The sequence below is a fragment of the Apodemus sylvaticus genome, chromosome 10 (genome assembly GCF_947179515.1).
Source record: "Apodemus sylvaticus chromosome 10, mApoSyl1.1, whole genome shotgun sequence".
In the NCBI taxonomy this organism is placed as follows: Eukaryota; Metazoa; Chordata; class Mammalia; order Rodentia; family Muridae; genus Apodemus; species Apodemus sylvaticus.
The window spans coordinates 44142270-44168435 of NC_067481.1; the positions used below are offsets into that span (position 1 = coordinate 44142270).

General features: G+C 40.5%; 1 protein-coding gene across 2 annotated transcripts in view; it reads right to left on the bottom strand.

The window, feature by feature from the left end:
- Nf1 (neurofibromin 1) overlaps window positions 1-26166 on the bottom strand; it is a 256323-nt gene that overhangs the window by 12904 nt on the left and 217253 nt on the right. For both annotated transcript variants that reach the window (XM_052196154.1, XM_052196153.1), the window contains 15 exons: window positions 22272-22465; window positions 21386-21526; window positions 20501-20780; window positions 19882-20096; window positions 19244-19305; window positions 18993-19107; window positions 18334-18435; window positions 16520-16660; window positions 13963-14089; window positions 12479-12610; window positions 11255-11390; window positions 8690-8847; window positions 3213-3335; window positions 2542-2672; window positions 2097-2197 (listed from right to left, as the gene is read on the bottom strand). In XM_052196154.1, the coding sequence (XP_052052114.1) occupies window positions 2097-2197; window positions 2542-2672; window positions 3213-3335; window positions 8690-8847; window positions 11255-11390; window positions 12479-12610; window positions 13963-14089; window positions 16520-16660; window positions 18334-18435; window positions 18993-19107; window positions 19244-19305; window positions 19882-20096; window positions 20501-20780; window positions 21386-21526; window positions 22272-22465 (2158 nt within the window). The remainder of the gene's footprint in view (window positions 1-2096; window positions 2198-2541; window positions 2673-3212; window positions 3336-8689; window positions 8848-11254; window positions 11391-12478; window positions 12611-13962; window positions 14090-16519; window positions 16661-18333; window positions 18436-18992; window positions 19108-19243; window positions 19306-19881; window positions 20097-20500; window positions 20781-21385; window positions 21527-22271; window positions 22466-26166) is intronic.

Here is a 26166-nt window from a genome sequence, read left to right on the forward strand (position 1 = left end):
TAGATAACAACAAATGTTGGATGCTCAGTAAACTGCACTGATGTACTCATGTTTAAACAAAAGTGTTAACTATAGTATCTTTAGTGACATAGTTGTTCTAAGATGTCCAATGCCAGACTCATTCTACTTCCCTTTCATAGGCATGAGGTTCCCAGGGTGTATCTCAGCAATGAAACCACTAGCATCCACTCTTCCCTGCAAGCCATACATCTAGCAGTCCACCTTAGAGACCGACCCTAGTCAACACTCAGTTCAATACCAAGTTCTAAAATTCTTACTTCCTATATGTGATTTCAATCCTGTCTCTCCCTATATTGCAGATATTGGCCTCCTAGAATAGTCTCCTTACTACAACCCTCCTGCATCTGCACTGTTTCTTCCAACTCATTCTCAACATAATAGCCAGAGTGTATAGCAACTCACTACCAACTAAAGCTCTCCCAACAGCTTGGTACTATACAAAGGGATTTAACTCAATCTTTAACACTGGCATAATAAAGGCTTTAGCCAGACCTATGCCCTAGATCTACCCTTCACCTTGGAGCCCTTTATTCTGCATTCCACACAAAGGCCCTTTTAAAGTTTCTTTAATTTGCCAACACCTTTTCTGTCATTGCTGTCAGCTGACATATCCAGGAAGAAGGACTCTCAACTGAAGAGCTGTCTCCATTAAAAGGGTCTGTGGAACATTTTCTTCACTGGTAACTGGTGTAGGAGGGTACATCCCACTGTGACTTATGCAGCCCTGGGAAGTGGGTGGGAAGGGTAACTGAGCAAGCCAGTAAGCAGCATTAGTCTGTGGTCTCTGCTTTAGTTTCTGCCTCAGTGTCCCTCAATGATTGGATTGTAACCCATAGGTGAAATAAAACCTTTCTTCCCCAAATCGCTTTTCTTTTTTTTTTTAAATTTATTTTATGTATATGACAGTTTTGCCTACATGCATGTCTATGAAACACATGTGTGCCTGGTGTCCACAGAGGCTAGTAGAGGGCATCAAATCTCTTGGAATTGGAGTTATGTACAGTTTTGAGCCACTGCATGGGTGCTGGGAATTGAACCAAAATTCTCAGAAGAGCAGACATGCTTTTAACTGCGGAGCTATCTCTCCCATCCCTTCCCCATGCTGTTTTGGATAGTGTTTTATCAGAGTAACAGAAACCAAACTAGACCATAGGCTTTGGAAGTTCAAGTATTAAAAGTAAAACCAACCTATTTTCACTCAGCTATGAATAAACACAAAAATTACGATAAAAACAAACAAACCAACCAACCATCCCAAGGGCTAGCACAATGGCTCACTGGAGAAAGGTGACAGCTGCAACATTTATGAACTTAGTTTCATCTCCAGGACCAACGTGGTGGAATAAGAGTACTGACTCCCTAAAGCTGTCCTCTGACCTCTCCACGTGTGCCATCGTATTCATGCACGTGTGCACTAGAATAAACACAATGTTTAAAGGAAAAGATTTACATCAACCCCCAGACAGCTAAGTAGGATGGTTTAAATAGAGCAATCTGTCAGTTTGCTCTTGGGAAAACTGTATATTAATATTCATTAAGCTAACCCACTAAAGTAAATCAATGCTATTAAGGAAAAACAAGCAAATAAACAAAACAAACCAACCAAACAAATACCAAAGATGGTTTTGGTAATAGATAAACCCAAAGTAGTTTAGCTATTATTAAAGTATGAATTTAAAAAAAAGATTTATTTTTTTCTTTTCAGTTCTGTATATGCGTGTTGTGTCTGTTTGTTTGGGTATGTGAATGTGTGTTCAGCATCCTCTGAGGCCACTGAAACTCAGGTCCTCTGCAAAATCATACATGCTCATAACTGCTGAGCTATTTTGTCAGCCCCACCGCTATGTGTTTTGTTTTAGACCCTGGCATGCTAAGCATGTACTCCTTTCTACAGAGCTCTACGTAGTCTCCACCTCTAAAACTATTAGCCATCCCCCTCTATGATAAAAATGGCAGCTACATTTCCCACTCCACCGGTAGTAGACGTCACTGAGAAGTACATTTCCTACACCTTTACAGAGCACCTAACATAAAGACAGATACGGGGTGATTAAAAAATGACAGGAGATACTTACACAACAGGGAACACTTTGGGAAACACAACGCTGGCCTCTGCTAGATATTCATAAAGAATTCGTTGATCAAATTCATCTGTAGTATATTTTACCAGTGTAGCCTGCCAAGATGCAAAAATGGGTAAACAATTTATGTTGAAAAATTCTATTTTAATGAAGTGAAAACATCTTCCTTTCATGTTTGTAATATTTAAGGGCCTGCTAAGAGCAAACTGGAATAAGAATTTGAGGAGAAAAAAACCCTCAAAAAGGAAAATCCTGCCAGGAGTAGTGGTATACATTTTTAATCTTAGCGTGTGGGAAGTAGAGGCAGGTGGATCTCTGGGAGTTCAGGGCCAGTCTGGTCTACAGAGTGAGTTATAGGACATCCAGGGCTACATAGTGAAACCCTGCCTCAAAAATGAATGAATGAATGAATGAATGAATGGGGGGATGTTCCCCTTACCAGAACAGTAAGAAGCAGTGCTTGGATCTTTGGGTCAGTAAGTACTTCTTCATCCAAAAGAACATTTGATTCAGAGACTGAGACTTTTCGTAAATGTGGGTGCTGCTGCGAGGAGGGAATCCTTTGGGTTTCTGCAGTGGGATATGGATCAAGGTAAGTAGTTATATTAGTAGGGAAAGTATATTTTACTCAATATGTTTTAATGTTACATCTTAAATTTAACAGTTCTTTAGACATCTCAATTATCAATATTACGATCATACAGAGTTGTTATGTCAGATATGCAGTAATACAATAGCTAGTGACTTGCAGTGTTGTGCCACACACACTGGCCTGGAACTGTCTATGTAGACCAGGCTATCCTTGAACTCATGGAGATCCTCCTGCCTCTTCAAGTGTAGCCCAGGCAGACCTCAAGTATGTGATCCTCCTGCCTCTGCCCTTTCATCACATTCCATTGGCATTTACCACAATAACAGGCCGACTTCTTTTCCTGCCAACTTAAGGGCTAGGGAGAGCAGAGCAAGGGCAGAGCAAGAGCAGCCAGTTCTGTGCTGTACCCTGAGGCCATGAGGCCTGGATGGAAGCCAATGCGCCTCACTGTGCTCCTCCTCACTGTGCTCCTCCTCGTGGCCAGCACCGTCCCTGTCACAATCAGCTTTGTCTCTCACCCGTCTCATCGTCAGTCTCTGCCACTCTTCTCATCTTCGGGGGTGTTGTCATCCCTGATTCCATTTCTTGTCTTTTAGGAGCCTTTGTGTCAGATATCAAGTGATCAAAACTTTTTCTTGTTCCTATGAACAAAAGTTATAGAATATGGAAGTTTACTAACCACTGTGTCTACACACAGCAATACTCTAATCATTGAAGCCTTCACTCTGGAGCCCAGGCTGAGGCATCCGTGGAGCAGAGTTGCTTAGCATCATTCCCCATCTCCTCTTTAAGGGGTCTGGCCCCACAGCTTCCCAGAAAAGGAGGATCTTTACTGGCCTAAAAAGGAACCTTAGGTTATATTCACTATCCCGAGGATAAACTAGACTCCTTCAAGAAGAACAAGTATCCATAACAAATACAAGGATTAGATTTTGATCAGTGCAAAGCACAGAAAAATGTCAATGGCCACTGTAAGGAATCAAGTTGGTTATCAAGAAATAGTCACTAACACAGATGAGCTATCTCCAAATACAGGTCAAAATTAAAGTGTGGGCTTTAATTTGTAAAGATATGCATGCCCAGAAATACTAAAATCAGACCCACAAGGAAACACTTCAAAAGCACAACAAGTAGCCCTGCCTCATACTCGGCCTTGATTGAGGGTGCACCCAATCATTCATATTGGTATGTAAATGTCTTTGCTATCATTTAAGTAGAAGTATTTATAAGCGATTATTCAGAATTTATCTACTTTTGCTCATTACACTCAGAGAATGTCTCTTCTTGTAGCAGTTCTAAAAACAATCTGGGGCTGAGAATGTTGCTTGGTGGTGGAGAACTTGCTAGTGAGCTAAGTTCCCTGTTTTTGTTTGTTTGTTTTTGCTTTAATTTTAGTTTTCTTACTTACTTACTTCACACCCCACTCACGGACCTCCTCCAGTGGGATGGCCCCCTCCCGAGATCCTTTCCCTTCCCTCCCCCACCTCCCCTTCTCCTCTGAGCAGGTAAGGACCCCCTGGGTAACTCCCACCCTGGCCCTCCAAGTCTGTGTGGCTAGGTACTTCCTTTCCCACTAGGCCAGACAAGGTAGCCCAGCTAGCAGAATACATCCAGTGTACAGGCAACAGCTGTTGGGAATAGCCTCCTCTCCCCACCCCCCAGCCAATTGTTTGGGACCCAGATGAAGACCAAACTGCACATCTGCTACAGGGGAGGCCTAGGTCCAGCCCCTGTATGCTCTTTGGTTAGTGGTTCAGACTCTGAGAGCCTGAAGGGACCAAGAGGTTGACTCTGTTGGTCTTCCTGTGGAGTTCTTACGCTCTGGTTTAATGCTCAGAAGCACACACATGGGAAAAGGGAAAAGTCTGAAATGTGTATCTTAAATGAATTCTTTTTTTTTTTTTTAAAAAAGATTTATTTATTTATTATTTGTAAGTACACTGTAGCTGTCTTCAGACACACCAGAAGAGGGCATAAGATCCCATCTCAGATGGTTGTGAGCCATCATGTGGTTGCTGGGATTTGAACTCAGGACCTCCGGAAGAGCTCAGTGCTCTTAACCGCTGAGCCATCTCTCCAGCCCCCATAAATTAATTCTTAAAGGCAGAATTGAAGCCAATATTACAAGATCTGATAAGTGATATTTGACAGTACAGAGTTCTGTTGCACTCATGTACCAAGACTAATGAATAATCACAAATCACAAATATAAAGGCCAGAGGAATCGTTTCCTTTCATGCAAATGGAAGAAACCACAAGTGGCTACGAGTTGCCTGCAGTGACACTGCTAAGGATACTGTCCTGACCAGGCTGAAATCCCAGTTTCCTGAACCCTCCTAGTGCCTCCTCTAGTGCCTGGAGGTAGGCTACATCTACCGATCTTGTCCTACCAGCCCTTTTCTTGTACTTTGTCATCTCCTTCTCTTCCTACAGCTCCATTATCTAACTCTTCCAATATTTATCAGTTTGTTTGTCTGGTTTTTGAGACAGAGTTTCTCATTCTGTAGCTTTGGGTATCTTTGAACTCACAGAGATCCTCCTGCCTCTGGGCATGCCCCATCATACACAGTTCATTGATAGGTTCTTTTAGATGGACATACTCAAAACTCTCCTTCTAGCTTTGAAAGGTGTAGGTGTGCACTGTTGCTCCCCACAGTCACGCTAAGTGCAAGAGCATGGCAGCCCTCCTGCTCCTGGTGCCCACCATCTTTGGTGACCATCTGTGGTAGTCTGAATATGCTTTGCCCCACTCTTAATGGGTGTGATTTTGTTGGAATAGGTGTGGCCTTGATGGAGGAAGTATGTCATTGTGGGGGTGGGCTTTGAGACCTTCCTACTAGCTGCCTGGAGGTCAGTCTTCTCCTGTTTGCCTTCAGAACAAGGCATAGACCCTTCTTCTGCACTGTGCTATGCCTGCCTTGATGCTGCCATGCTTCCTGCCTTGATGATACTGGACTGAACCTCAGAATCTGTAAGCCAGCCCACATTAAGTGTTTTCCTTTATAAGATTTGCCTTGGCGTGGAGTTTCTTAACAGAAATGGAAACACTAAGACATTATTCTGTCCTTGACACTCAGGAGAGCCATATTTTCTCTTTCACATTATAGTGGCATCGGGTAACGTTTGGCTTTGTGCTTGGCTTATTTAACACAATAATTTCTAATTTTATCTACACTGTCACCAATTACAGGATTTCATTTTTATGGCTACTATTTGTAGATATATAAAACTATGCTTTCTTTATCTATTCATTATGGGATGGGCACCGAGATTGCTTCCTTTACTTGGTTGTTGTGACAAGTCTCGCAGTCCACACAGAATGCAGCTGCCTCTTCAACACACTGGCTTGTTTTCCTCTACATATATAGTTAGTAACAGAAAGCAATAGTTTCAGCTCAGCCAGGGAAGTGCTATTTAATTAATTTTTCTTTTATTTTAGTTACCAATGGGATCCACTATTTAGCCAGGGCTGGCCTCTAACTTGCCTTTATCTCATGAGGATGATCGGCAGCAGTCACACCTAACTGACAGTTTTTGAAGTTAAGAAACCTAACATCTTTTACAGTCTTCTCTCTTACCACACCGTCCATCACTCTTTCCTGGTCACTCTCCTTTTGAAATAGACCTCACATAGAGCTCCTGCCTTAGTGCGTGCTGGCTCTGGGTTTTCCTCTTAAGACTGCTAAATCAATCTCGTAAATGGTCCCCTTGAAAAAGACTTTTCTCTACACAGCTTTCAGGAAAATGTGCCAAATGTGTGTGTGTGTGTGTGTGTGTGTGTATGTATGTATGTATGTGTGTGTGTACATATATAAACTGCATCTTGTTCCTTCCTTAATGAAGATCTCTGTTGGATATATGATATAGTACGTCTCTTATCACAGTAGTCTTTGTTGTTGTTTTGAGACAGGATCTCTCCATGTACTCCTGGCTATTCTGGCACTCACTGCATAGAGCAGGCTGCCTTTGTAGAGATGTGCCTGCCTCTGCCTCCAGTGCAGGGGCTGGGACTAAGGCTGCCAGCGCTTGAGCAGCTGTGCCTCACTCCTCTAGCCTCCTTGTGCACCTGCCCCACTGCCCCACTGCCGAGCGAGTGCTCCCACTCTTACATCACTATGCTTCCTCTCCTGCATGCCTTTCCTTACCCTGTGCCTACTTGGCTAGCATGGACTAAATCTTTAAGATCTAGCTCAAATAGTACCTCTGAATTTCCTAAGAGCCTCAGTAATGTTAAGCATTACTGTGTTAGTGCCGCCTGCCATACACTGTTGTCACCAGCATAACCACCAAGGATAAACCCTTCTCTAAAGGGCAGAGACCCTATTTTTTCTACTTAGAACACAGTCTGAAGGAATTCGATATTGCATTTTCTCTGAGGTTAGTTTTTTACTTACAACTTCTTTGGTATGAAAATCCATAATTGCAAAACACAAAGTAACCAGGAGACTCCTGGGAATTACTGATGACATAGGATTAACAGAAGAGAACTCAAACAGAAGGAGATGACAGATTGAACTGAACTGTAACAATGACTGTTTGTTATTTATTCTTTCAACATTTACTGGAAGGTTATTTGTGTTACACTGTGTTGTCTGCTCACTAATTTCCTTATGAGCAAACATTTTCATAATACTATCTCAAGATACTAAGTATGTTTGTGCGGGTAACCTAAGTCCACGCTCATGTTATTTATCACAGGTTGGACACACCAATAGGTCTGAGTAACGATCAAAGCAGCAGCCAATAGAAGGGCAAGCAAGCAAGCATTGCCTCACACTTGCTCTGTGGGCCAGTGAACGTCCTCTATCAGGAACTCACTATCAGTTCCTGGACACGAAAGGCTTAGCACTGTACAAGCATTTCCCACAGGACTGTTGATAGAACTGAGCAATGGGAACTGTGGGGAACCATTATCTTGGGCCAACAAGATGGCTCAGTAGGTAAAAGCACTTGTGGCCTGACAACCTGAATCCAATGCCCAGAACTCACATAAAGGTGGAGACAGAATGGGCAGCCCAAGGCTGGCCTCCAATCTCCACCTGTCTGCATGCACACACACAGATAAGAATTTCTAAAAGAAATATTGTCTTATAGTGATTTAAAAAATACCTTATGTTTTTGTTGTTTCAAAGATTATGTGGTTCCAGATCTCGGTGATACATTCTAATTTCCAATGGTTCCTTAGGGAACATCAGCATTTCAGCCCTCTAGGACAGTGCTTCCTTTCTTCTAGATAGCTAATGACTGATCACTACCATCTATGGCCCCCAAATCAAAAGCCACAGTACTTGAAAATAGACATTAAAAACATAGAAATAGGGGCTGGAGAGATGGCTCAGCAGTTAAGAACACTGACTGCCCTTCCAAAGGTCCTGAGTTCAAATCCCACCAACTACATGGTGGCTCACAACCATTTGAAAAAGAGATCTGAGGCCCTATTCTGGTGTGACTGAAGACAGCTACAGTGTATTTACATTTAATAATAAATAAATCTTTAAAAAAAAGTTTAAAAAAAAACCATAGAAATAAAAACCAAATCAAACTCAAAGCCATTCCAAAGTCTCATTCTCATTTCTCTGTCTGAAGATATGGCTGAGCCAAACTTATCTATGAAAATCAAACACCCTTAGAAAAGCCACACAAGGGCTGGAGAGATGCTCAGTGGTAAGAACACGTGCTGCTCTTCCAAAAAATCCAGCGTCAGTTCCCAGCAAGCATAGGAAGCTCACAAACATCTGTAACTTCAGTTCCGAGGGATAGAATGCCCTCTGGCAGCCATGGGCAGCAGGTACACATGTGGTACACAGCTGCAGGCAAAACACTCATACACATAAAGTAAGTTAAATTAAAAAGGCACATAAGATTTTGTTACACCAAAACAGTAAATGCTAGCAATCTAAAACAGTTTCAAATAATTTTCCAGGAGGGAAAGTAACTAACCATTTTCCACAGTAACAATAATGTAAAAATTTATATAAATTAAAGATAAACTAACCAAGCAATTTTTTTGTGTTGGCCTGAGAAGGCTGTCCCATGTCCAAGCTCATGGATTTCCGGGCTCGGGGACTGGTTTGGCCTACAGCCGGGTAGGCGGCCTGAAGGTATCCTTCTGAACCTTTGGGAGAGGACCATGGTTGGTTCTCCTTTAGTGTCCTGAAAAATTTAAACAATTTAGAAGACTTAATTAACAAGAAGATAATAAATATAACCACTGTTCACTCATTCCTAATAGCTGTCTTATTTCCTAACAATGGCAACCAATTAATTGGAAAAAAAAAAAAAAAAGCACTTTAAAGTGCTATAGGACACAAACTTTTCCTTTTCTTCCTTTTTTTTTTCTCCTTTTTTTTAAGATAAGTTCCCATTAAGTTGCCCAGGCTGGCCCAGAACTTGCTATGTATTCCAAGTTGGTTTTGAATTTCCAGTCCTCATGCCTTAGTTTCCTGAATGCTAGCAATACACATATATACTATTATATAGCTGGCTCTTAATGTATCCCCGGGAAGTTAAACAGGAAGAGCTATACTGCATAATTTTTTAACTTTTTTCTTTTTTGCAGTACAGGGACTGAATTCAGAACTCCACACATGCATGGCTAGTATTCTAACTCTAAACTGGTGAAGCCCAGAATGGTTTATATATTTATTGATTGAGCCCAAGCTGGCCTCAAACTTGCTATGACGCCAAGAATGACACTGAACAACTGATGTTCCTGCTTCTACTTCCCGGGTGCCAAGAAGACAGGTGTGCATGCCACAGTCAGAAGACAAGCAGGTATGCACACCACAGTCAGTCAGATTTCTGCAGCACTGGGACTGAGCTCAGGACCTTCTGCATACCAGAAAAAAAATCCTCTATCAAGTAAGCCACACCCCTAGGTCCTATTTTGTTTGTCTTTGAAACGGGGTCTTAGATAGCTGAGGCTGGCCTCAAACTCGATAGATAGTTAAGGATGACCTTGAATTCCTGAGCCTCCTGTTTCCATCTTGTAAGTGTTCACACAACAGGCATTTGCTACCACTTAGGGCCCCAAACTTTTAATTTGACAAGAAAAAATTGTGTATTTTTACTGAACAACATGTTTTTAAAGTGCCTAAATATGCTAATATATGACATATATTACCCTACATATTTGTCATTTATTGTGGTGAGAACACTTAACATCCATTATCTTAGTACTTTCCAAATACAGAATAAATACACTGTCATTAACTGATGCTGAGTAATAGATCTTTTGAACTTATTGCACTGAATTTTACAATCAGGGAAAATAAGTCTAAATAGGCAACTGTATTACTGAATTATTTAAAAACTGATAAAATTAAATTTGAGAATTAAGCTTTCCTGAATATGGGCAACTATGTTACTTTTTCCTTTCCATTATCAAAATAAGGGACAAAGAGCTAAACTTATGGGAATGGCTGAAGAGTAAGGTTTCTGAGCACTGTGTTTATCAGGTAAACCTGCATACATTGTTGCAGTCTTGGTCAAGTCCTTGGGGAGGAGTCTTTTTACTATAAAAAAACAAGATATTAGTAAGTTTAATGACATAATATCTCAAAGATTACTTTCCTACATTCAACATTGTATCAAACCTTAAAGATGTTTGTTTAATTCACATTATAGATTAACACAACAAAGATGGATTTTTTATGTAACTTCATGTTATATTTGGGGAAAAAACCCCTACATAAAGCCATATGTAACAGTAGTTAAAGCTTTATGATTCTCTCATAGGAATCTACACTACAGGAGCCCTGGGCACTACACATGCCCAGGAGCTGGGCATGGTGGTGAATGCCTTTAATCCTAACACTTGGTGGGGGCAGATCTGAGTTCAAGATCTGCCTACTTTACACAGTGAGTTCCAGACCAGCCAGAGACACATAGAGTTTGTTTCAAAGCAGTAACAATAAAACTACACTACAGAAAGGTTTTAAATGTTAATGGCATTAATAAACAGTTAATGTAAATGTTTTTACCAATCTATATCACCTTTCGTTGTTGTTTCTTAAAGTATTTATTTACTCTATGTGTGTGAGGGTCTTGCCTGCATGGATGTAAGTGTGCAATGTGTCTGTTGTCCAAGGTAGTTCAAAGAGAATGTCAGATCCTCTGGAACTTAAGCTATGAGCAATCATGTGGATGCCAGGAACTGAGAGAACCCTAGAACTCTGCAAGAATACAAGTGCTTTTACCCACTCAGCCGGCCCATCTGCCCACTCTTCTTATTGTCAGGAATGCAACAGTGCTTATATTTCTTGTTAGGTTTTTCCTCAGGTCCTTCTCTGCAACCAACTTCAAGATCATCTTTCTTCCTTAATCAAGTGTTTTGTGTTTAAAGAGGTAAACTAATGATAATATCAGAGCAGACTAGAATAACTTTAATACTGCCTATATAAAATACCATGCACCTATAGAGCAAACTTTGATAGCTCCACTTGCTAGACCAACTGGAGCTGCCATTCTGCCCCCTTCTATAGTCCTCTGCTGCTGGTCTCCATCACATGGAACTAAAGCCTGACTACAGCTATGTAATTATGAGATCGTGTCCACTTACCTATAGCTGGGGTCACCGTGATGAATGGGATATGTATCCATAGGAACACTTTCCACTGAAATATCAGTAAGAAGAAGGGACTTCCTATGCTTTAGGCTACAGCGACTTCGAACCTCTTCGGACACTGTGAGTAGAGCTAACAGGAAGAGGAAAAGCTGATAAAACAGGCTTCATTTTTTCCAAACTTAAGAGGCTATTACTATTACTATGTACTATTTTACGTGTGCATCAAAAGGCCTGGAGAGTGTGAGGATGAAGTGTATGAACATGCAGGATAGACTTATCCTCAAGAATTTATAGACTGCTTTGGAAGACTGCATAAACATGAAACAAAGCAATTTGATAAACACCTTATTTCTCAAGCACTTGATTGCATATCTGCTTTTAATAATCACAAAAAGTAGTCAGGGCATACATCTGAAATGCACTGATAAAATATTTTGGGATGTTAAATTGTTCAAAGTTGCAGGCTTCAAACAAAACAAGCTGTCACAAACAGAAATTTGCTGAAGTGAGAATGAGTATCTTCCATCAAGCCACACCTCAAATTGCATTCTGTGAGTAGAATACAGTAGAGAAATGTCAGAGAAGACACACAAAAGCACTTTAGTAGAATAGTGGGATCTGGGGGCTGGAGAGATGGCTCATGGTTCAGATCACTGACTGCTCTTCCAGAGGTCCTGAGTTCAATTCCCAGCAACCACATGATGGCTCACAACTGTCTGTAATGGGATCTGATGCTCTCTTCCGCTGTGTCTGAAGACAGCTACAGTGTACTAATATAATTAAAATAAATAAATCTTTTAAAAAAAATAGTGGGGACTGGACAGGCACTCCAGGTCAAACAGCACAAAGAATTAATACTGAAAAGGCAGAATCCCTGTAGGAGACTGGAGTGGAGACAGCAATAGATTGGTTTGAAGCCTCATGTCCATTTTGAGAGGATATAACTAGTGATGCTTGTAAAATTTACATAGAGGCAGCCTGCTGTGATAGGCTGAGGCAATTAGATTTTACCATATTTCAGATTCCAGTGCAAATTCTTTTATAATGAAGACTATTTTGGCAAAACCTTTACAACTTCAAATACCAAAGGACTGAAGTGTGAATGTTCCACTGGACTAAAGCCTAGCTGTGCAAAGGCCCATAGTAGGCAAGGGAATTATTTGGTGATTCTAGGACAATGGTAGAGTCAGGCTGATTTAGTCAATTTTGTGCGTTTACCTGCTAAGTAAGCCACACTCTGTGTATTCACCTCAAATTTGTCACAATTTCTATGTTTGTTAACGAGAGTTAGTAGTGTATGCAAAATTCTGACTGTTCTTGCAACAATGGCAGGTGAAGGATGCCTGTACCCTATAAAAAGAAAACAACAACAACAAAAAAACCAGTTAATTAGTCCATGAACAAATGTTTAAATTCTTACGCTGTGACAAGTAACTCTACAAGAAAAGGAAAATTCCTGCTATTCAAGAATAACCATTTGTGAGGGTAAACCATAAAAATGTGAAGTTAATTATACGTAAGATTAAGTACTCCAAAATATGTAGAAGAGAGTGTCCCCGAAACCCTAAAGAGAAGACATTAGGAAAGAAAATGCATTCTTGATTTTCCATTTCCTAAAAAAAGCATAGAGGTTAGGAAAAAATACAAACAAAACTGCACATTAGAGTTCCCCTTGGGATTTCATTTGAAGTAAGATAGCTAATATTTAAAAAGTGTTTCTCTTTTGTGGCTACAGCAATGACTCAGAAGTTAAGGACCAGGGTTTGGTTCCCACAGAGGGGTTTACAACTGCCTATACCTATGGTTCCAGGGGATCTTTTATGTCTTCTAGCCATTTCAGGTAACAAGTACACAGGTGCTACACATACATACACACAGGCAAATCACTTGTACACATAAAATAAAAGTAAATACATCTTTAAAAATTATTTTTTCTTTTGTATTTGCTTCCTTATTTTGTTTTCATGATTTTTGGGATAGTGTTTCACTATCTCAAAAGCTAAGGACTAGGATGGCCTTGAACTGACAGACATATCTGCCTCCTGATTAACATTATTTATTTATTTATTTTATGCATCTTTATAAAGCATGACTCTGAGGCTATGAGGTTAGCAATGAGCAGCTAAAGCTAGGAAGAAGCACATTAGCTCTAGTCTAGTTGGAGATGGTTAGCTACAGAAACAGCAATGGAAACTGGAAGAGAGGCTCCAGAACGGCAGGACTCTAAGGTATACAGTAAGAGGACTGATTGAAAATAGACTAGAATCAAGTCAAAGGGTGTCATACCTGAACAGCAGTGCTCCAAATTGAAAATCTCTTTTATTCCTTGGCAATGCTGGAAATTGAACCCAAGTGTTTTTTGACTGAGCTCATCCCTAAGCCTTCTTGATTAAATTTGTACAGTAACATTTGCAATATGCACACTGAAATAACATCATGTGCAGTGTTCTAGTAACCAGTAACACAGCAATTAAGTCTTGGGGGAATTTTACTATTAACTACTTTGTTCTTTTAAGGTCTAATATGTAAATTAGGTTCTAGTTAAATACTAATTGAAACAACTTATAGAGATACGGTTTTCATTTTAAAGAAAAACATATATGCTAGATTACAGCAATTTATCTCAAGTAATCAATTCTTCTTAGTTACTTTTGGCTTCTAGATACAATTTCAGGAAACATTCTAACAAAAAGCCTCTTTACCTTTTAAGAGGTGTCCAACTAGTGCAAAGTTAAAATTAGAGTTGAAATTGAGTCCGACAAAGTGATCCATTTGCTTGCAGTGCCATTCAAGAGGATTCCGGATTGCCATAAACACTTCTTCCGGACTCTATTAAAAACAACCAGGAGACAGACAGTTGGTGGAGTTCACACAGAAATTTCCCTTTTCATTTTCTAATACTAGAACCCCAAGTCAACTTTATATTCTTGGCTCCTGCTTAAAAACTCACTTTTTTACTCGTGTTGAATAGCTCTCACATGCTAAGTAATTCTTTCAGTTTCAAAGAAGTTCTTTTTAGATAACAGACACCTCTATAAGAACATTTAAGCTACTATAAATTAACTGGTGTGAGACAGTAAAAAAGATAAATAAGATAGCGAATAATGAATTACTTTAATTTATGACATAGGGTGTGTGTGTGAGTGTGTGTGTGCGTGTGTTGGGGTCAGGGGGTCCTGGGGATTGAACCCACAGCCTAATGCATGCTAGGCAAGTACTCTTACCACTGAGTTATATGAACCTGCTATGTAGCAAAGGCTGGCTAACTCCTGATTCTTTCTACACCTCTCAAATGCTAAGATTACAAAAACTAACCAAATGCACAGCTACATTTGTCTTCTGATTTCCAACTCCTATAGGAACTCCATACTATCTTGCCTCTGCTTCAGACTCTCGAGGAGTAGGACCTAAAGGCAAGCACTATTGCTCTAACTCTACTCTCCCAGAGAATAGTCTGCTATATTTTTTTAAGATTTATTTATTATATGTGTACACTGCAGCTGTCTTCAGACACACCAGAAGAGGACTTCAGAGCTCTTTATGGAAGGTTGCGAGCCACCATATGATTTCTGGGATTTGAACTCAGGACCTCCAGAAGAGTCAGTGCTCTTAACCACTAAGCCATCTCTCCGGCCCTTAGTCTGTGGATTTTAATAAGCTTTATTAACTCTGATGTAAAGGAAAGAAAGAAAATGCTCTTCAGATATTTGCAAATATTCTTCACATACAAATAGCCAATAGTTAGCCATCACTTGCAACTACCACTATCTCGGTCAACTCCAGAGCAGAGCAGGTTAGTAGAGAAGGGGCTAGCTCAGAACCACACATACTCCAGTAGCTTCTCTACTCCTTTCCATTTTGTGAACAAAGGCCTGATTGATAAACTTCAAGGTATCTTCTACCTATTTTCGTTTCACATTTCCTAGATTTCCAGCTGTTTTGGGTCTATATCACATTATATACAGTAAGCAAGTACTTTAGAGGCTGGAGAGATGACACAGTAGTTAAGAGCGCTTGCTGCTCTTACAGAGGACCTGTAATACTTCCCAGAACTCCTGTAGGCAGTTCACAATCACCTTAACTCCAGTTCCAGATGATCTGACCCCTTCTTCTAACCTCAGGGGCAGCAGGCATACATGTGATACACGTATGCTATACATGCAGTGAAACATTCTATACCACAAACAAATGAATATTTTAAACCAGGTTATCTTCACACTTAGGCTATGTTCTGTTTCCACATAGCTCAGTTCATTTCAAGATAATTTCGAATGCGTGCACATGTGCACACACATTTTCTTCAAAAGAACATTCTCTTTTCTCTTAAGAGGTTTCTGTTTTTCTCCAAAACAAAAGGAACATATTTTTGCATTGGCTTTGAGATAAGTTTTCATTTACTTAGCACATATGTGCCTCTACTGTGTGAGGCCTGGGAACTGAACTTAGGTCGTCAGGCTGGGTGGTAAGTGCCTCTGCTTGCTAAACCCTATCACTAGCCCAGTTCTGTGCTGTGCTATTTTATCCTCTGCACTCTGGACCAAAGTCCAACCCCTACCTACGTTGATCAATGTGAAAGGAGCTGCTAAAGGTACCTAAAGTGAGACTCGGCAAATGCTGTCTGTAGAGTTTCCAACTTCCTTATCTAGTACTAATTGTACAGATTTTTCTTCAAGTACACACTGAATAAAAATAAGTTTTCTTATTGAATAACTGAAAAAAATAGTCACATACATATGTTATAAATAAAAATAAGCAAGGATGAAGAATGCTACTAAAGAATGATACTGGTAATGAGTGCACAGGGTCTGGCGTGGTAGCTATCATTCCTCTTTAGTATTATTTTATGTGCATGGGTGTTTTGCTTCCATGTGTGCTTGTGCATCACATATGTGACATATGTGCAGTGTCCAAGGAGGCCAGAGAGGGCACATGATTCCTGGGACTGGAGTTAGAGATAGTTGTAAGCTGCCAAGTGGGTACTGTGAAAATCAGTCAGTGCTCTCAACTGCTAGGTCATCTTTCCAGCCCTACTTATTACTATTCTAATCACTGATGGTAGGGCACACTGTTCTTGGCTATTTTTATATAGGAACTATGGATTAAACAGTTTTTAGAGAGCTGCTAAGGCATATACTCACAATAATACACACTATAGTAATATCTAGATTATGGACTTCTTTTGACTTCTAGAGAGTTATAGAAGACAAGGAAGAGAGGAGTCACTGTGAGGAATGTGGCCACAGAGGACAGCTTACCCACCTTGTCATTGAATATCCGGAGACTATCCAAGGTGTGCAGGTTTTGTTCCAGAAGTGCAGTGCCGGCTGAATACAAGTTGACTTCGTCTAGCTGCAGTACAGCCACGGCAACCCAAAAGAGGGCTTTGTGCAGTGGTGAATCCTGGATAAGGAGACATGTTCTGGTGAGCGAGGTGAACCAAGACATACTGTCTTCCATGATACTGTAGCATAAACCGGAGCAGGCTGCCTACCAAGTGAATGCACTTCCTCCCCTTCGAGAAACCTGGACAGATAATCACTTGGCCTGCCCCATGTATCTGATGACAACTACCATGAGCTAGCCTGAGAGCCCAAGCTTCCTCTGGACTCCCCCAGTGCTAGATGCCAGGTCCAGAGCCCAGAGTTCGCCAGCTCTTTACAGTAGACTGACACCTGCCATTTCCTGGTTACACTGCAGACAGTGTCCAGGCTAACTGTCCTTTTGCAGGCACTTTCTCCCTTCTCTGGGTCACCTGTGTCCTGTTTTTTTTTTATCATATTGTCACCTAGAAAATGATCATTTCCAAACTCCTTCCTGAAGAGTGTTGAATGCTAGACTAATTCTACTCAATCTTTACATTTTTCTCTATCAACTCTCTATTAGGACGGTCTATTTACCACCCCAATGTCCTACTTATTTCTAGTTCTAGTCAGACACCAGCTTTTCAGTTTCTTATCACTCTTGCAAGTATAAACTCTTATTCATAGGTACGCCATGCCTCCCTCCTACCCTTCCCCCTCCCTTGGTGGAGGCATGCTTAGTAAGTACTATACCTTCGACCACAACCTAAGCTAGCATACAGGCTCCCCTGGGGAGCAGGCTTTACATCCCCTACAGTAGTGATCACTAACTGACACACTGGTAGTTTACTGACTTTACTTGTCCATGTGTCACCATCCATACCATTCCAGACACAGGCCACTTATGAACTCTGCTTACTAATTATGTATCTCTAACCACTACCAGATACATATATGATATTCAACTCTTCCCCTTCCCCCAAGACAGGGTTAACTCTAGGTATCTGTGACTGTCCTTGCACTTGCTCTGTAGATCAGGCTAGCCTCAAAATCACAAAGATCACCTGCCTTGGCCTCCCAAGTAGTGAGATTAAAGGCTTGCCCCACCACCACCACCACCCAGCTCAACTAATTCTTATTAGATGGAAATAATTAAGAATTTATGCCTATTTTGGAATGTAAACAAAGAATTTAGAAATTTTTAAAAAAGAAAAAAAAGAAATGTACATAAATAAAATAATCAATAAAAAAAATTAAAAAAAAGAATTTATACCTATCTTTCTTCTAGTACCAAAGAGAAAAAAAATACCACAAACAATTAAGCACAGGAGAAAAGATACTCTACACTTACTCTTCCTCTACTTCAAACTGCTAAGACTTGTGACACAGGCTCCACTTTGCCTACAGTTTATTACATCCTCTTTCTAATCAACCCTTCCTTTTCCTTTCCTCTCCACACCACCTCTCTCCCCATCCTTTCTCCACTCCACCTCTCTTCCTTTTGAGACAAGTATTTTCTATGTATCCCTGGCTGTCCTGGGATTTGCTATGTTGACCAGGCTGGCTTCTCAATAACAGAAATCAATCTGCCTCTTCATGTGTGATGGGCTAAGGGTGTGGGCCACCAGGCTAGGCCACTCCTCCTTATTTTCTAATTCTGTGACAAGAGGGTCCACGCTGACTATAATTTCTTCTTTATACTTCTTTTCAATCTGTCCTATTTCCTAAACTCTGTATAAGAAAGGAACATGCAGAATCAATACCAATGATTACCTTATTAAGAAGTGGCTGTAATTTTGTTAGTGCTATCACCGTAGATTCTATCAAAACTTGACTGTTGTAAGTGTCAGGTCCTTTTAAACAACTTTCAAGTGCCTTTTAGGGAAACAGAAATCTCTGTTTTAGTTTTCCTTAAAATAAAACCACTTCCTGCAATGAATCGCAGATTTAGCTGAGAAACATTTAGGTATTTGACAATTTCTAAAAAGGGTGAACACTCTACACTTATTTTAAAACTATTTCTATATTATATTCTAATAAGAAGGGCATTATTATATTAATTATAAATTTTATAGCTTTATATTAAGGCTATATGGCTTTCAAGACTGATTAAGTATACCTGATTAAAAAAGAGGCAAATACTCCTTTTAGAAGATATTTTCTTTTTCTTTTTGAGACAAGTTCTTTCAAATAAATCTGCCTGCCTCTGTATCTAGAATGTTGGGATTAAAGGCATGTGCCACATGTTGAACTTAAAGGAAGTTAGGTAAGATTTCATCACTTCAAAGAATTGCAATAAGGAAAGAATATGCTTAACAAATATATATTTAATTACAGTACCAATACCATTTATTACATTTTAGTGTGTTTTTAAAAACTAGAAGTATATTTTTTAAGTTGGAACAAATCTTTGGGAAAGAGAGGAATAGTACCTTGCTAAGAATTCGGATAATCTGCTTTATCTGCCCATGGGATACACGTTTGCTAATACAGCCAAACACCACAAGAGCTCTTGGCTGCAGGGATGGGTTGTACTGAAATGCAAATCTGCAATAAAAAGAGCCAAGGAACTTATGAAAATCTTTGTGTGTATGCACATTATAAATACAAGATTGCTGCTGCTTCAGTAGCTACTTTCGTCAACACACACACAGTTCCAGTGACTATTCAGCTGAGGACGCACCTCTGAGCCAGTTCTGTCCACTGATCCAGCCACTTGCACGTTGGAATATCTCTCATACATGCCTGAAAAACAGGATACTCTAAATACATATGTGTACATAAATGTTTCTAGGAATATTTAATATTCTCATGTCTATAAGTGACATCTGTTATAAAAAACACATTCTAGGGGCTGGAGACATGGCTCGGCAGTTAAGATCACTGGTTCTGGCAAAGGATATGAGATCTGTTTCTAGAATCCACAAAGTGGTTCATAGTAACTTTGGTTCTGGGGAATCTGATGTCCTCTTCTGGATTCTTCTCTGACCCTTAGACATCAGGCCCACATGTGGTATACACACATACATGTAAGCAAAACATTCATATACAGAAAGTAAGATAAATTTAAAGAATGAACACATTCTAAAGGACAACGTGTACTGTAGCAGAATGAAACAGTATTCCTTCTGAATATTACAGAGTTTTTTTTTTCAGATGAGGTGTTACTATGTAGCCTATGTAGCCCTGGCTGGCTTAGAATTCCCTACAGAGACTCAGATGGTTTCAAACTCACAGAATCCACCTGTCCCTCCCTCTTGTGCCACTACACCTTTCATATTACACATTTTAAATATGAATTTAATTTGGTTTCTTCTATACCTCCATGATCTCCAACAAAGCTTCAGTGACTGTTTCCAGGGACGTCAAAGCAAAAGTCTCCCTCTCATAGGAGCCAGGGGAGAAGGAGCGGTCCCGGTAACTGGAACGGAAGGCAATGACAGCAGCTGACTTGACTTTGCTAATGCCAAACAGTAAGTAAAATTTGGGTAATGAAAACTCTGTTAGACTGAGCCTCAAAACTTGCTTGGTCTCTTCTGTAAAGGAAAAAGAAAATACCAGTATTTTAATTCTAAAGTGATATGTTTCCTCTTCAATTCAATAAAGTAAAAATATCATGCAAAAATCACACAAATCAAATTCCTAGATGTATTACATTAGTGGCTATACAATAAACCAGTACTAGTACTGTAACAATCTCAACTGATAATAAACTTTTAGGTTATATGATAATTAAACATATCTACACAACAAAGAAAGCCTTTATTGTAGCTTTCTATGGTGTGCAAATCATTTTTATTATTTTCTTGTTTGATAAAATTTCAAATTACTGCTTATAGGCCTGGTGAGTCAATACTGTTATAGTAAGAATCCTATAGCAGTCAGGTAAGGTAAGGCTGAGAAAGAACTAGTAAAGAAAGATTACCTTCTGGGAACTTACCACTGAAATGAAGCTGTGAGCAAGTACAGAGAGAGTGAATGATATTAATGACCAATCCATGTGTGGAAGCTCGAAGGGACAAGGGACCTGTGGCTACTAAGAAAGTGACAACGTGGAAGAGATAGGGAAGATGAGCTGCCACATCGAGGGAGTTGTTGAAGGACAGCATCAGCATGTAGCGGGCTAAAATGGCAATGTCGTCCCACATAAGATGTTGTTCTAAAGTTGGAGTTGGAGACAAGCAGGTCTTGTCAATTATTTTACACATCCTTCCAATAACCTATAAAGAGGAACAAGTTTTAAAAACACACGACTGAAAATTCTATCACATAAAAAATTGAGGGTGCTGCAGAGATAACTCAGAGGTAAAGCACCTGCTGCTCTTACAGGAGACCTTGGTTCCCAGCACCCACATGCCAGCTCACGACCATCTGCTACTTCCGTTCCAGGGACTCTGACACCCTCTTCTGATTTCTGTGACACTGTACACATGTGGCACATATACACATAAAAGTAAAATAAGCAAATCTTAAAAAATAAATTCAGGGTTGATGAGCTGGCTCAGCAGGTTAAGGTGCATATTGTACAACCCCATACCTTGGGACCCATCTGATGGAAGGAGATAACTGACTCTACAAATTATCCTCTGACTTCTACTTGTGTGCCATGACATATGTGCACATAAACATTCATGCACACATGTTCTCTCTCTCTCTCCCTCTCTCTCTCTCTCTCTTACACACACACACACACACACACACACACACACACACTCACTCACTCACTCACTCAAATCTGTTTAAACTTAGTTATAAGGCAAACACTCTCAAGATGATAAACAGATATACTATGGCACAGTCCAAGAGGTACAGAAAAAGTGGTTACCTTACTCGACACCAATTTCACATTTCCAGAAGCTAAAGCCACAGCCGTGTCTGCCATCACCTCAGCTTTGATAGACCCTAACCCTCCTGTCGCACTGGTTTTGATGAAACTGTCAAGCACGACATCTAGCAGGTCTGTGATCTGATGAGACAAGAAAAGCCACGTTGCTGTCGAGCACACTGCCTTTAATTAAGAAATACTCAAAAGAGTCCAAGTAATGGGCATGTTGTTTTACCCCAGACTTTCAAAGTTCTAGACTTAGAGACCTGTAAAACATCCAGGGACAGTGTGGGTGCCACTTGACTCCTTCAGAGTAAGATCAGTATTTAGAGTTTAAACATCTTTACACAACTATCTTCAGCTGCTTAGACACTATGTCTGTGCTCTAAGAAAGTAACACAAGACCGATCTAATTACTTTAATGATATCATTCAGTCAGAAAACTGGCTCCAAAGCCATTTAAAGTCATTTAGAGGATTTACTTAGGATTTACAACATTGTCTAAGTTAAGGGCACTGCTTCCTTAAGTGATTATTTTGAACCTCTCTTGTCAGGTTAAGGAAAGTTGTATCATAGCCTATGCTACAATTATAAATGCAAGCAGATGTTCTCAATAACATTATAAAGAAGCAGCGACTGATCTGTGGGATATAGGGACTAAGTACATATTTAAAAACTATTTACTTGCAATGATAACAGGTGTGTACAGCTAAACTCTATACAATTATGCAAGGAAGAGAGCTCTGAGATGTATTAGCTATTTACAAGGCTGAGTATGTGTCTGCATACTCAGACACAGGACAGAATAGTGTGTTCTGTATAACACAGGAGCCAAGAATTACTAGCACAAAACGGCACTAATTAAGTGTCAGTGTAAATTCAATACCTGCCCAAGGCTCCCCCAGATTTTTGCTTGAATAGAAGGGTACATCTGCTTCTCGTTTATGGTCATTGTTATTAGCTTATCAAGGATGGCAGTAACCCTTTGTCGTTTGGCATCATCATTATGCTTACAAAAACGGACTAGATTTGACAGCCACGGGGTCATATATTCCAAACAAAGGTGCTTCAATTCAATACCTGTGGAAAAAATACTTCATTAGCAGAGATAGTCAAAATAACAAATATTTTATTGTATTTTTATGTGTATGATGAGTATGTTGTGTACATACATGTTTGTGTACCACATATTTGCCTGGTGTCCAACAAGGCCAGAAAAGGGTGTCTGATCCTCTGGATCCAGAGTTATAGACACTGTGAATCATTACATGGGTACTGGCAGTCTGACCCAGGTCTTCTGAAAGAACAGTCAGTACTTTTAACTGCTGATCCACCTCTCTAGCCTCAGTAATGATTCAATCACAAAGGATGTAGAAGAATTTTTCCCCAATTAATATAAATATTAATACAAGAAGCCTGTGATTTGGCAATGGAAAAGGAAGGCGGGCGAGATGTTTAGAAATGGGAGATAGAGGACAGAGAGGAGGAAGGAAGATGGAGGAAGAGAAAGATGATCCAGATTCCACGTGGCTTTAGATAGCTACAGGTAGCTATAATTATATCATAAGAGAATAGAATGATTGGGCTAACTTGTCTAATCTATGTGGGCAGCTTGTATCATTATCAACTGGTTCTAAAACTGTGTGGTTATCTTGTGAATAGAGAATTTATTGATATATAAAATTGACTAATAACTATAAGCTTTAGGAGTTTTGAAAACTCAGGTGACAGTAGATGCTGGCAAGGATGTGGAGAAAGAGGAACACTCCTCCATCGTTGGTGGGATTGTAAGCTGGTGCAACCACTCTAGAAATCAGTCTGGTGGTTCCTCAGAAAACTGGACATAGTACTACCAAAGGACCCAACTATGCCACTCCTGGGCATATACTAAAAAGATGCTCCAACATGTAATCAAGACACATGCTGCACTATGTTCACAGCAGCCTTATTTATAATAGCCAGAAGCTGGAAAGAACCAAGATGTCCCTCAAAAAAGGAAGGGATACAGAAAATGTGTTATATTTACACAATGGAGTACTACTTAGCTATTAAAACAATGAATTCATGAAATTCTTAGGCAAATGGATGGAACTAAAAAATATCATCCTGAGTGAGGGAACTCAGTCACAAAAGAACAAACATGGTATGCACTCATTGATAAGTGATTATTAGCCTAAAAGCTCGGAATACCCAAAATACAATTTATAGACCAAGTGAAGTTCAAGAAGAAGGAAGACCAAGTGTGGGTGCTTCAGCCCTTCTTAGAAGGGGGAACAAAATACTCATGGGAGGAAATACGCAAACAAAGTGTGGAGCAGAGACTGAAGGAAAGGCCATCCAGAGACTGTCCCACCTGGGGATCCATCCCACATACAATCACCAAACCCAGACACTATTGCTGATGCCAAGAAGTGCTTGCTGACAGGAGCATGATATAGCTGTCTCCTGAGAGGCTCTGCCAGAGCCTGACAAATACAGAGGGGGACACTGGCAGCCAACTGGTCTGAGCATGGGGTCTCCAATGGAGGAGTTAAAGAAAGGACTGAAGGAGCTGAAGGGGTTTGCAACCATAGGAAGAACAATAATATCAACCAACCAGACCCCATAGAGACTAAACCACCAACCAAAGAGTATACATGGAGGTCCCCATGGCTCCAGCTGCATATGTAGCAGAGGATGGCCTTTTCGGACATCAATGGGAGGAGGCCCTTTGTCCTGGGAAAGGTACATGCCCCAGAGTAGGGGAATGCCATGGTGGGGAGGCAGGAGTGGGTGGGCAGGGTGGGTGAGTACCCTCATAGAAGCAGGGGAAAGGAGGATGGGATAGAGGGTTTCCAGAGTGGAAACCTGGAAAGGGGATAACATTTGGGCCACCCAGATGGCCCAGGACTCCCAGGGGCTAAACCACCAACCAAGGGGTACACATGGTTCCAGCCAAAAATGTGGCAGAGGAATGTCTTGTCGAGCATCAGTGGGAGGAGTGATCCTTGGTCAGGTGAAGGCTCAATAGATGCTCCAACAAAGGGAAATTGGGTGGGGGCTGGGGGAGGAAGTGGGCACGGGTCCGGTAGAGGGGCATATACTTGGAGGCAGGGGTTGGGAGGAGGGGTTGGGGGTTTTCGGGGAGGGGGGAACTGGGAAAAGTTTTGCCATTTGAAATGTAAATGAAGATTATATTCAATAAAAATGTAAATAAATGAAATACACAATTTAAAAAAAAGTTTTGATTTAGTGAGTTAAGGGGATTTGTGATGGCTAGCCGCAAGAGGGTAGATGGCTGGAAAGGTAAAAGTGGCTCTGAGACTGGCAAACCAGATCTGGGAAGATAACAGAGACCAGAGAGTAGCTCGCTATAGTACAGGATGGCCTCTTTTTTTTAATGTTTCCCGCAGCAAAGGAACAGAGAGAAGGTTGAAGATAAAAAAATTTTTATCTTCAATTAGGCCTAGACAAACATTTTTTTATTCTATATATTCTTTATTTACATTTCAAATGATTTCCCCTTTCCTGGACCCCCCCCTTCCCTGAAAGTCCCATAAGCCCTCTTCCCTCCCCGTTCCCCAATCCACCCCTTCCCACTTCCCTGTCCTGGTATTCCCCTACACTGCTGCACTGAGCCTTTCCAGGACCAGGGGCCTCTCATTCCTTCTTCTTGGGCATCATTTGATATGTGAATTGTGTCTAGGGTATTCCAAGCTTCTAGGCTAATATTCGCTTATCAGTGAGTGAATTCCATGAGTGTTCTTTTGAGACTGGGTTACCTCACTTAGGTGTATTCTTCAGTTCCATCCATTTGACTAAGAATTTCATGAATTCATTGGTTTTAATGGCTGAATAGTACCCCGTTGTGTATAAATATATACCACATTTGTAGACAAACATTTTAATAAGAGGTAAAGACACTAGATTTTGAAAAAATAATTTTAAAGTAAGTAAGCCGAGCTAGGGGGTGGTGGCATATACCTTTAATACCAGCTGGCGGAGGAGGAGGAGAAGGAGGAGGAGGAGGAGGAGGCGGCAGCGAGGGGGATCTCTGAGTTTGAGGAAGTGGTAGTGAAGGAGAAGCTGATGGACACTAGAAATACTGTAGGCTATGATCTGGAAGATCCTTTCATGATTATCCACTGTCAAAGCTCATCAATTAACATCTTTCACCTAACAGCTGGGCACTTTACTATAACAAGATATACCTTAGTTGTAAAGCAGCAACAGAAAAACAATATGCTATAAACATCTCTGCATTATTTCTTTTAAAAAGTGTACGTGGCAGCCAGGGGCTACACAGAGAAACTCTGTCTCGAAAAACAAACAAACAAACAAACAAACAAACAAACACACAGGGTCTATGGAAGGCTGTATGTGTCCTGGTGAGGTCAGAGGAGGATTCTGTGGGGCTGGCTGGCTCCTTCCTTACATAAGCCCCAGGGACTGAAGTCAGGTTTTCAGACTTTGTGGCATGGCACTTTTCCTACCAGGCCATCTTGCTGGCTCCTTAGCGTTATTTTTTTTCAGGAAAATATTAAAAGTAGAACTATAATGTCAAAAAAATGTGAATATTCTTAAACTTTATTTTTATTTTATTTACTTTTATATGTACTGTTGTTTTGCCTGCATTTATGTCTGTGTGAGGATACTGGATCCATTGGAACTGGAGTTATAGACAGTTGTGAGCTGCCATGTTGGTGCTGGGAATAGAAACTGGCACCTCTTATCCACTGAGCCATCTCTCCAGCCCCAGGTGTGAATGTTCTTAAGGGTCTAATCTATTTCTAAATGTCTTT